The sequence below is a fragment of the Phragmites australis genome, chromosome 3 (genome assembly GCF_958298935.1).
Source record: "Phragmites australis chromosome 3, lpPhrAust1.1, whole genome shotgun sequence".
In the NCBI taxonomy this organism is placed as follows: domain Eukaryota; kingdom Viridiplantae; phylum Streptophyta; class Magnoliopsida; order Poales; family Poaceae; genus Phragmites; species Phragmites australis.
The window spans coordinates 3,808,998-3,822,100 of NC_084923.1; the positions used below are offsets into that span (position 1 = coordinate 3,808,998).

Sequence of the window (13,103 nt, forward strand, 5' to 3'; positions counted from 1 at the left end):
CTTTTGTTCAGTACTTGTGGTACTTCAGTACATAAGTAGTAAATTTGTTCTGTCATTGTTTCTGCATAATCATTTTCTTGTTGTCTTGCTATCCCGAGGAGCAATGAAAGATGAATGATGGCCTTTGTTTTGTATTTGCAGCTGTCGAACTCGGATGAGGAAGATCAAGAAGAAAATTTATTTGACAAGAATGATGATATGTCTGATATGTCAATGCCACCAGAAGAATCATCTATTGATATTTCTGATGATGGTTCACTCTCTCCAAGACGTAAGAAACAAAGAGGGGTGAAGGTTGGCAAGCGATCTCGGTCTTCTTCAGAAGTTTGGAACAACTTTGAGAAGATCAAGTTGCCATCTAAGACGGAGAAATATGTGTTTGTTCTGAAGGCAAAGTTCTTATTCTGCCACAAATTGTATTCATACACTCAAGGATCAAGTACTTCTCATCTTGGAAGACACGTGAAGAAGTGTGATGCGTACTTGAACAAGTTGGCGAAGAAACAAAACCAAGCTCTTCTCAATTATGCTCCATCTAAAGCAGGTGATTCTGGTCTTCCTGTTGTGATCTCTCCTAGTGAGTATAATCATGAAGAAACTCGAAAATTAATTGCTAAGATGATAATAGTTCATTAATATACATTTAGAATGGTAGAGCATATATGATTTAACATCTTGATGAAGTACTTAAACCCTGCGTATGAGTTTATTGGTAGAAAGACCATAAGGAATGAATGCATGAAGGTTTTTGAATATGAGAGAGAAACCCTTTTGAAGAGCCTTAAAGGTGTAGATAGCATAAGTTTAACTACTGATTTGTGGACATCCAACCAAACACTTTCCTATATGTGTTTAGTTGCACACTATATTGATAGAAATTGGAACATGCAATGTTGTGTGCTGAATTTCATTGAGTTAGACCCCACACACTGGATCTGTGATAGCACAAGCTGTGTTTGAATGTGTTGATGCATGGAAGATAGAGGATAAGACCATCTCAATCACTCTAGATAATGCTTCCAACAATGATGGTGTTGTTTGGGATTTAAATGCTAAGTTTGCTGCTAAACAGTCAACTTCTTTCATTGCTAGATATTTCCATATCCGTTGTTGTGCTCACATTGTCAATTTGATCGTGAATGATGGGGTATCGGTCATATCACCTTTGATAAGCAATGTAAGAGAATATGTGAAGTACATAAAGAAGTCTCCTTCTCGCATGCACAGGTTTGTAGAAATTTGTATATCACTTGCATTGAGAATTGGAGAGGGATTTAAACTTGATGTGTCGAAAAGGTGGAATTCGATATACAATATGTTAAAAACAACAATTGCTTACAAGAAAGCATTAGTGTCTTATGCTGATTCAGATGCAAACTATAGATGGGAGCCTAGTTATGAAGAATGGGAGTTGTTTCAAACCATTCAGCTAATACTTGCATCTTTGGCAAAACTTACTACAATATTTTTAACTTCAACATATCCTACTTCAAATATATTTTATCTTCACATTGTTAATGTCAATATTGCATTGAGGGATGCATGTGTTTCTAGTAATGAACATTTGAAGGGTATGGGCATTGCAATTACGGATAAGTTCAACAAGTATTGGGAAGAAAAGAATAATATATTGGGAAGAAAAGAATAAGGTACAAGATGAAATATGTTGAGTGGTGCTTTCGGAGGATTTATGAATCCTCAAAAGTTGAAATTGAGATAGAAGATGTTCGCAAAGAGTTAGAGAAGCTATATGAAAAGTATGAGATGGATCAACGACATAAGAAGGCTGCTGCTTATAAATCTGGTTCATCCTTAACTTCAACTATGGATACAAATACTTCCTTACCATCAAGCTCAAGCGAGTTTTAGTCCTTCTTGCAATCATCTTCTATGGAGCCATCTAAGAGTGAGCTTCTCATCTGAGAGCTTACAAAACAAGTATTTCAATTTGCTTCAGTGGTGGAAGTTGAATGCATATAGATTCCCGGTAGTGTCAAAGATGGCGAGGAACTTTTTGACTATACCGGCCACCTTCGTGTCTTCGAAATCCACTTTTAGCACTGGAGGTAGAGTTCTACGTGACTATCGGAGTTCTCTACGGTCAAATATGATGGAGACATTGGTATGTGCTTCTAGTTGGATTTGAGGCTCTCATAATGATTTGAGAGCCATAATGATTTGAGAGCTTCTATACTTGTGGTAAATTCATTCATGCTATATCTATATCTTTTAAATTTTTCTTTTTTTACATCATGGCTAATTTGATCATTATGACTCTTTAGAAAGAAGATTATGAGGATGATATCGAGAACATTCCATTTCCTAAAAGCGTGGTAGAGAGCAACTAGGATGATATTGCCATGTTGGACTGTTGCCAGCTGTGATCATGTGTGGTGGACATGGACTACCGCTTGATGTGATATTCTAGTTATTTTGTTACTATGGCTCAGTGGATGTGTGCTGGACTGTGTGAGGAACCGTTCAAACAGTATTCTAATTAATCATTATGTCGATCATTTTCTTAATCACGACTTCAACGATTAATCAGAATACCGCTCTGGTAGTCCCGGCACATGTTTTGTGCCCAAGATCGGAACACATGCCTTTCCAACATAACACATCACAACATAGCTTAATAAAGAGCGAGTAATTAACATTTATATTACAAGTTTTTAGTTATGCAACAATTTACGACAAAAGATAACAACAACTACGCAGCGGAAACGTAAACCTATACAACAAAAGAGAGTGGAACTACATGCCCTTGGGCTCCACCCCAAAAGCACGACCTCCGAGAGGAGGATGAACTACTCTTGCCTATCGCCATCGCCGGCGGGCACGAAGTAGCCAAACACCACCTCTACCTCACCGGTAGTACCTGAAAACGCAGGCATGAGTACGAAGGTACTCGCAAGACTTAAACAATATAGAGCACATAAACATAGCTCGACTCCAAGGATTATGCATTGAGCTATTAGTAAGGAAAAAACCATATGGTTAAGTTAAACATAAGCGGTAAGCAACCTAGGCACATATGTGTGAGCAACTAACTTAACCAACAACAACATAAATCTACCCAGCCATAACCAACTGAACATAAGTAACTGGAACCATTATGAACATATAAGTAACAAAGACCAACTCATCCATCTCCCACATACTCAACCACAATCCATAATAAAAAACTACAACCGATGCGGATGAAACAATAGAATGCTCATGACCGAGAGCGCGGTATTTCAAAATATTTTTACACCCTGCAGGGGATACTCCTGGACCCACACGACTTGAGGACCATACGGTTCATGTGAACACACAAGTCCACACAAGGGGGTACTCGTGTCAACCTTTCCCAATAAGCCCCAACTATTTGGATCGTGCATCGCTCGGCGTGGAGGTACTAGAACTACTCCCGGAGCAAACTAGCACCTCTTACAAGCCCGCACGCTCACACCATCGATGTTCAAGCCAAAATGATCATAGCTATAGAGGTATTCAGCTCACCTTACCATTAGATCGGCATGTGGTGAGTAAGGTAAGTGCTAAAGCTAACGGCACCGACGGACGGCCTTAAACGATGCAAGTGGTCTACGGTGTCTGGGTTCCTCTCCCGAACTACCCCGAGGAACTTCTCCGGAGCAGAAAACACCTCTAACATCATCAACATCTCGCCTCATACTCACCACTCATCCAACCATCATCAACAACCCATCAAGGTTAAAATTATTGTGAACAACAATTAAACCTATAGCTCGCGAACGATAGAACATTCCACCGCTCGACTTCTACCGGTGACCTATGCATTGCTAAGCACTTAAGTCGAATTTGTACTTAGATGACAACATGCTCTCAAGGCTACAAGGATGCGGGTAAACAATATCTCAAGGTAGAGCTAATGCAACCAACATAGGATCTACCCATTTATACCCGACACCGACTCGCTAAACATGCAATATACATAAACATAATTTATCAATTTTAAACTTCATTCAATTGAACAAGGGTGCAATATGCTTAGTTGCTTGCCTTGCTGCTCAGGTGGCTGCCTATAATTACCCAAGCAACACTCGCAAAAAACTGGAAGATTAGAGTCGTCTTCAACCACGATCGTATCACGTTCTGGCTCCTTATTCACTAAAGAAAAGCGCATGCAATGATGAGCATGAGTGAAATGCAATAATGTATGCTACAATATACATATTATGAATTACCATAAAATATACCATATAAAGCATAAAAATATTTTTCTAGTTAGAACAAGTCATAAGGAGACTAGCAAAATTGGTTTCGCTAATTTTGGACTTGTAGAGAATTAATGGTGAATTAATGAAGTCTCAACCTAATTAATTAATCTTAGAAATTTAATTAACTATTTAATGGCTGGGGACATTTTTAACAGGTAGAGGAGGTTATTATGAAGCCAACATAATTGGTTTCAGAATTTTTGGAGCTCATATGAATTAACTATGAATTTTATAAGCTATCAGCAAAGGTAGACAAACAGGAAAAACCTCTGATGAACAGTAAACCCGGATACTCCGGGTTGATCCGGATACTCTGGGTACCGGAGTCTCCGGGAGGGGGTCCTCTGTCATTTTTGGCTGTGGTCGTCCGGATCCTCCGAGTTGCGACCCGGATACTCCGAGTGGTTCCAAAACAGTCGTTTTGAGAGCAAAAATTAGCCGGTTTGATTTGGGTGCCCCTCCAAGCCAAAGGGGAATATGTTTGGGAGAGTTTATAGAGTCTAGAACACACTCATCTACTTAGCAACTCAATTTCATCAAAATTTCTCAAATTGCTCCAAAACCTCAAAACTCAATAACTTCACTCCAACTCGAAATCGATCGACCAAAACTTGAATTCACGCCATGGGAAGCCTAAGGGACTTACCTAAGATGATTGTGGAGTTGGGTGATCATCGGGTGATGGAGGAAATGGAGAAAATCGCCCGGGAGACGAAGAAATCCGGTGTTCCTCACGTTTCAACCCTAAACACCAAAAGACACCAAAATTGGCTTGAATCCTTTGGGAAAACGAAAACGAATTGGAGGGATGGATAGCTTACGAGCTCGTGATCACAGGAGTATCACATACGTACCTCGACTTCGCTTCTAGAGTGCGGATTCGAGGGAGGAGTGAGAGGGAGCTTGAGAGGGAGAAAGGGGGTAGCAGCAGTAGCTGTGCTGCATGGTGGGAGTGAGGTCACGGGAGACAGAGGGAGCAGGTGGTGCTGTCCCTTTTGGTGGTTGGGATGGTGGGGCCACTTGTGGGGTCCACGTGTTGGAGAAAAGAGGTCCATTTTAACTGTGAATTTCATTCTTTTATGTTCCAAATTTCTTTCTCTTATCCAATTGACTCAAAACGAAGTACTCTAGTGTGCCAAAATATTTTACCTCAAATTTAATTATGACGCTAATGACGTATGATTAAGCTTAATTATGCGATTACGGAATTTGTGACGTGACAGACTGCTGGATGCTCCCATGCTGGTGCTAGACTTTTTATTTTGTTCATGTGGCTGTGTCTTGTGTGCTGGACTTAAGTAATTTGTGTTAAGTGTTATTGTGTGAGACTATGTCATTGTGAGTCAATTAGTAATTTAGTATGTGTCACTGTTAGACTTTAATCCTATGACGGTGAGACTAATATGTGTTATTGTCAGTGCTTGTTTGAATGTTTGGACTGTTTTTGGTTAGTTATTTTTCAATATCTACTAATTGGCTTCGCTCTTTTAGGACTTTGCACATATGTTGAGTGTGTTTTCATAGGGACCCCCATAGGCCATGATCTTACATATTGTTCTAGGATCAAAGCTGGAAGTAGTCAAGTTGCTGACTTGATGTTTTGCTTCTGTTTTTCTGTGTTTCTATAGTCATATTTTGCTTATGTGCTCAAGTAGTCAAGTTGTTGTTCTGCTAAAATAGTAAATTAGTTCGCAGTTGGTTGCTGAATCAGCTTCTGTCGTGAAGCACTGAAGTTTAAGTTGCTGTAATGTTATTTCACTTAAACAAGCACTGAAGCTCAACTGCTCGTGTCATGATAATGAATGATTATTTTCATACATGTGTTTTTTTATTTTCATATAACAGAAAAAATATGAGTGATTGTCTGATTGGATGCTCGAACATGTATCATTTTGCTTCTAATGATTAATGAAGCCTCTTAGTAAGAACAAGTTTCAGTTTGATCTTAACTTAGACATTATTAAACTCCTGGCTCGTGGCTCGGCCGAGCCTGATATTCAGCTCGGCTGTGATCAAGCCGAGCCCAAGCCTGGCTCATTTCCAGTCCTCGCCTCTCGGCTCGCTCGAGCTCACGCTCTACTCGCACGGTGCGAGTCGCGCAGTTTTGCCCGCGTGGGCGTGGCACCGCGCCCCATCCCTGAAACCGGGGCACGCGCCACGGCAATCCGCTGCCGGCTTGCACAGTTGCATGCATGCCTACGGACGGAACGCGGAACGCCGCTCCGGCAAGGCACCAATCAAGCTGCTAAGGTCGCACAAGGTAACATTTGTACCGCACAAAAGCACACTCGATGACAGAAGCAAATTGACGACGCATATCGCGCACATTTAGACAAGTGGTTTCAGATTTCACAACAGGACATCAGGTCCTCCCAACTCTGTCAGCATCAGGTAGACGACAGCCTCGATACATAGATGCAGCGAAGTCATTACAACAATTGTCCAACGGTGAGTTGAAGGCTTCAGGCAAGGGATACCCTGGAAGCTAGCTTCACAAGGTCATCAGCATCGATTATTCTGCCAATGGCACCTAAGAGGGTACGCAGCAGTCGACATGAGGCAATTGCAGAGCTGGCTAATCGTCCCAGCCTGTAGCAGGGATAGTCGAAACATCACCCCAGCCAGGAGGGAAGCTGTACTTCGACGCATACGCATCCCGGAGCAGATCATCGTTGTTCGAGTACTGGTCAGGATGTGCATCTTCCTGCTCGGCCTTATCCTCGACGTGCTGCTTCGGCATCTCGCCAGGGTCTGCTTGGGCGTTGCTGAATGGCTGGTACTCCTCATCTGGCATCTCATCGGTGCATTTCACTCCGTTCTTGGTAGCAGATGGAGCACCACTGTCATGTGCGGAACCAAACTCAGATGGTTCTTGATTGTCGTTATAGTTGTCAGCTTCTTGGTTGTAATCCCACCCAGCAGGCTCGCCTTGCTTTTCACCGTATCCGGAGGATCTGGTTTCTTCTGAATAAGAATAAGACTCTGGTGGTGGAGGTGGGCATCCTTGATAGGAACCATTGTCAGTGCAGTACCTCAGTAGCCTATCCCAGTGCCGATCCTAGAATTATAATTGTTAGTTCGACCAAGAATACAAAATAGTGCATAATATTAGAGAGATATAGTGATAGAGCAATGCTACTTTAGTGATAATGTGAGGGTTTCCAACGATGATGAGCAATGATTTTGCACGAGTGATTGCAACATTGAACCTTTTATGATTGCTCAAGAATCCCAGGTTGAAGAATTTGTCAAACTCGTTATGCTTTACAGTTGACCTCACTGTAGAGATGATTATTACTTCCCTCTCTTGACCCTGGAATTGTTCGACACTTCCGACTTTCAAGTCAGGCATTTCAAATGCCTCCAGGGCTTTCTTTACCTTGGCAACTTGCTGACGGTATGGAGTAATGACTCCTATATCAGCTTCACGAACATCACCACCCCTTGTCAGGTTCCTGATGATACTTACTACTTTACTAACTTCAATCCTATTAAACCATGATGGATTGTTGTCTTCCCTCTCATCGCATCCTTGAATTCCAACAAAAAGAACAGGAAAGGACCTGTTAGGAAGTCCAATGCAATCATAAACAGATGATACTTCATCTCCTTTACAGGCGATCAGTTCACCCCGATAAAAAAGCTCTGATGGTAGCTCTAGGATTGCTGGATGGCACCGATAATTCCTCACGAGCTTCGTCACGTAGTTAGGATTCCCTGTTTCGTACTGCTCGAAGTCAAAGAGCAGCCTTTGCAGATATGACATCCCCAAACCACACTTCTCTGCTTGTTTACAATAAACCACCGGCCCTAATTGCATAGGATCTCCTGCTAACACAACCACAGTGTCTCTTCCACACAACCCTGACAAAGGGATCATCGCCTCTGGTTCAGAGGCTTGACCAGCCTCATCCAAGAAAATGTGTGTGAAATGCCCTCGGCGAATGCCCTCAGCCTGCAGCCGAGATGAACTCATGTAGGTTGATATAACTATCTTGTACTGCATTAATGCCTGCAGCGGAGGGCACTTGAATACCCTATCTTCAAAGAAGCAAAACCGGATAAAATCAGCATTGACATCATCATATTGACGGCTTGGAGCATTTAGCCTAAAAATATCACTTGGGCGGATCAGATAGCTAGCGTGAAGGAGCTTTTCCAACACATGGTCAGCTGCAGTATTGGAAGCAGCACATATGAGAATATTTGCCCTCCTCTTGGCTGTATAAAGCTGCAAAATGGCCTCCACAATGGTCATGGTCTTGCCGGTTCCTGGAGGTCCATATATCACATATGGTGGAACCCCTCGGCAGCCAAGTATCATTGCAACAGCATCAGCTTGCTCGGTGTTTATATGTGGATTCAGTGGCTTAAATGACCACCTTTTCACAGTTCTACAAGGTGATTGGTAGGGAAATAGAATGTCAGTTCCCATAAGTTCTGCTTCGTGAATCGACTTGTAGAGCCTTCTCATGTTCAGTCTATTATATGTGAAGCTAACATGGTACCGGTTCCTGTCACGGTGATTGAGGTGGAACTGGTTATCAAATTTTAGAAATATCTCATCAGCTTCTACCTTGTGAATGAAGCCCTGACGAACAAACCAACAAATCATTATTTATTGAGTGCATATGAAACCTATAATTGACCTTTAAGAATGCCCAAGAAATATTCAACTGTCAAGGAAAGCAGGCTAACTTGGTAAGGCCGAGCATCACTCCCAGCATGTCTGGCAAGTATATAGTCTCCTTGGACTAGTGAAGGTCTTCTTTCTGCCAAACCAGGGACCTCGAGAGACAAAAAGGTAATACCCCTCCTCCTCATTGAGACACCTTCCATGTCATATGATCTCATCTCCTCCTGCAAATGGGCCTCTGAAGTTAGCAAACCAGGACAAAGTTAAACATATAAGACTATAACAGGTGTCGAAATACCTCCAAATTGAGTTCTTCCATGACTAAAAGAGTGCTGAAAATTTGTGCATAGTTTATAATGCTCAACTCTTCAGATAAGACATCAGGTCTCTGTTTACTTTCGATGAGCTCGCGGATGTCTGCAGGTATTGCAAACTGAGGGAGCTTATATTTGAATCCTTGAGTGTGCTGCCGAGTTGGACGGCAACCTGGCACAATTGGAGCATACTCAAATTTCTTATTTTGAGTGCGTCTCCTGGAATAAGGTTTATCAGAAAATAAGGCCTTGGAAACATTATCATCTGCCAATAGAAAAGCCACACGCTCAATCTTCTCATCTCCGATATCAACATGCACGATTGATGTATGCAAACCAATATCTTTTGGAATACAAGAGAGCCAAATCGTCAGTGTTTGTCCAGGCAGAAGTGTGCGGTCTTCCACAGAAGTTAAACCAAGAAAAGACTGCTTTGCCTCCACATCGGCATCATCTAGTGGTGGTTTCATCATTGATAAGACATAGCTGTCCTCGGGGTTTGAAGAGAATATTCTTACACTCCACAAATTTACAGGTTCAGAAGAGGTATTCTCTATGCTAATGGTGTCAGCAGATGTTTCTCCAACAAGGACGGATTTTGGTTTGCCGTCCACAAAAGGGAAAGGAACTGTAACAACCACAGGACCATCTTCAAGGTCATAATCCTGAAGAGTGTCATCATTTTGAAAATCCATGAACTCTACTTCTGGCTTCTCGCCAGCCACTGAGAATTCATCATCTGAATAATTCCCAATATAAGTCTCCATCTTGAATCCTGAGAAGTCAAAAATGTTACAACAAATGAATACTACCATTGACCAAACAGGAACTTTCTGAGTTAAGTCCAAAGTGAGAAAAGCCATTATAGACCTGTGAAGACCCTTCCAATATCTAAAGTAATGACAACATGCATATAAACTGATATCACAACCAAACACCAAATGCACTAAAATTATTATACATAACTATGGAAAGAAGACATGAAATGAAAACTCACATGTTCCCATATATCTATGTAGTTTAAGAGTTGCTCCTTTGCTGTGCGCACTTAAGTTCCCGCATCCCTCGACAAAAAATTCCCCTTCACGCCAACTATTCACATAGGCATTTGCTACTACACTACTCCATTGTACTTCTTTGTGCACGACATAAATGGTGAGACAACTAAGCAATTAGTTCATATCATGTTTTAAATCATGGCTCTAAAATCCCCATTATTTCATTATTGATTTCCCTAAAGGAAAAAAATTGAGGCTCTCAGGAAATCACGAATGTTGCCAGGGGTGGATCTACCACCCCGGCAAGCTCTGGCGGCCGCCAGAGGTGGCCGGCGGCGGAGGAACAACCACCCCCCTCAGGCGGCAGATCTACGATCCCGAGCGAGGCAACGGCGAGTGAGAAAACCATCAGAAACGCTGTGACATACCGTTGCGATGGGAAGGCCGCGTGCGGTAGGCAGAAGCCGAGACCGAGAGCTCCGGCCGTCGACTGGGCGACGCGGTCGGCAGGAAGAAGGCATAAGCCGTGAGCCCGTGACCGAGATAGAAATTATGCCACGGGATTATGCCCAAAATTCTAGGGCTTCGTCAATACGAACTAAATCAATTTTTTTCTTTCGGATAAAAAAAAATCTGATTCATATAAATAGAGATAAAGAGAAAGGGGATTTTTTTTCAAATCCATATCTTTCTGATTTTTTTCTTATAAATAAAAGAGTTTTTTTAATCAAAAGGCAGATTATCATTTATTTTTAGGATAAATAATCACAATATGCTAGTTGTGTCATTTTCACTGTCCTCACATATCTATGTAGATATGTAGTTTATAATTCGTCTATTTTTAAGTACGATAGATGAATAGAATTTTTTTATAGTTCTATTTAAAAATAGGTATGTCATACACCCATCGGGATTGTAGTTTAATTAGTCAGAGTACGTCCTGCCAAGGCGGAAGCTACGAGTTCGAGTCTCGTCAATCCTGGTTCAATAAATTGATAAATTTATTATTTCTTTTCTTCATAAAAAATTTTCTTGAAACAAAGCGGGACAGAAGGCAAAATAAAATATCTATGAGGCATCCTTACTTTGCTTTTTTCATTTCACGTTTCTTACTAAAAAGAGAGCAATATATGAATTTTTTTCACTACTTCCAATTCATATTTCTCAGTAAAAAGATTGATTAATCAATCATACCAAATCTAATATTGGTTTTTTAAACTATATAAGCTCATACCTAGAACTTCGATAAAGAAAACATGGAACCACTTGAAGTATACAAATTAAACTTGGTACCTGAATACAAATGTGTCGATGTAAAGGATATAGGGTCCCCACCGGGATGGCCTGCAATTTCCAGTTTTGACAGTATTAGCTTTCTTTCTTTTGTCCTGGCCCACCGTGCGACCAGTCGGCGCCAACAAGACCACGACCCTAACCTTCGGGGGATTTCCTGTGCTGGTCACGGGGCAGGTATTCGTCTGGCCAGTCCAACCCCATTTAATGTCGTTACTCATGCGTTTTTCCTTCCTCAGACGGTTCACTCTAGTGGAGGTGGCATGGTCGGCGCAGGGTTACCGTGTCCTGTCCTGTAACATTAATTATTGCGGGACGAGCTCGCAAACGCAACATGGGGCATGGCAGGCGCGCGTGGGAAACCGGCGGTAGGACAGGACAGGTCTGAAGGCCCGGACGCGACAAGCGGGAAGGCGGCCAATGGATGGAACGAGCAACGCAGTGCTCCAGGGTAGGCACAACGCATGTGTATACTGTAATGATAGCCTATATTGATCATCTAGGCATGTATGAGTCTTTTTATTCGGCCCACATGTAAGACTCCTACCCCTCTTGAATATAAAGGGGGATATGTTTTGAGAAAATGACTTTTGAAGAAGAAGAAGACACAGGATGTAGGACTATTACCCCACGGGGGGTCTGAACCTGGATATCTCTAGTGTTCTTGAGCAACACACGCGCGCACACATTTCATAGGCACACCCAAAATACAGATCACACACCTATCGTTCGATACACCTTGGAATCATTGTCAGGAATTAACCCTCGATAAGATACCTCCCCCCTCACATGGATAAAAGTAAATAAACATGGATTAATTCTATCTCACACGTGATAAAAGAAACTAAAAGGTCTCATGAAGAAAATAATCATATTTGACCGCTATACATTGCTAGTATAAGGATATAGATTAATAATGGTGAATTCTAGGTAATTAGCCAAGCTGCTAAAATAGTGATAAATCATGTCAAAAAATAGTTTGTCAGAGGGTAAACTCCTGTCGCGGGGATCCGGAGGGACCCCCTTTGAGATTCGGTCGGGGGGATGATTATGAATCCGCCTTGCGTGTTTGGGTTTGATGGGAGTAAATGAGATGCAGGCGGGCGGATGAATGTCGGATGCTTAGTGGTAGCGATTGCACAGGGGATTTATACAGGTTCGGGCCGCACGGAGCGTAATACCCTACTCCTGTGTGTGTCTAGTGTATTATCAAGGCTTTTGGAATGCCTTTATCTGAATCTCTTGTGTTACAAGGATTTTGCTATTCTGAGTCTAGAGAGCTTCGGTCCTGCTCCTTCGTCTGTCTTCGATCGAGCTCAAGCCCCAGCTCCAGCCCAAGCTCTCTGATTTCTCCTTGAGCTCTCGTCTCAGCCGAAGCCCCCTGATATCTCCTTCCTAAGCTCCCTTCTCCCCTTTTTCACTCTCCTGGGAGCTTGCCCTCTTTTATACCCGTTGGAGCGGTAGCGTGCCCAAAAAGGATTGACGCAAGTTCCAAGGCGCCATAAAATGAAAAGCAACCATCATGGGCTGCAGCTTGATTGTGATGGGAGGGTTGAAAACACACCCCCGTCCGGTCTTGTCGTCATCCCGCTTTGCAGCGGGTGCTGCGGGGAGGGCC

At 42.3% G+C, this 13,103-nt stretch overlaps 1 protein-coding gene across 1 annotated transcript; it reads right to left on the minus strand.

The window, feature by feature from the left end:
• Positions 1-6,541: 6,541 nt before the first annotated feature.
• Positions 6,542-10,764, minus strand: LOC133911640 (probable RNA helicase SDE3). Its single transcript, XM_062353972.1, has 5 exons — positions 10,621-10,764; positions 9,179-9,969; positions 8,943-9,104; positions 7,384-8,835; positions 6,542-7,302 (listed from the first exon to the last, which is right to left on the minus strand). The coding sequence occupies exons 2-5, from the start codon at positions 9,959-9,961 to the stop codon at positions 6,820-6,822; spliced, it is 2,880 nt and encodes a 959-aa protein (XP_062209956.1). The 5' UTR covers positions 9,962-9,969; positions 10,621-10,764; the 3' UTR covers positions 6,542-6,819.
• Positions 10,765-13,103: the final 2,339 nt, after the last annotated feature.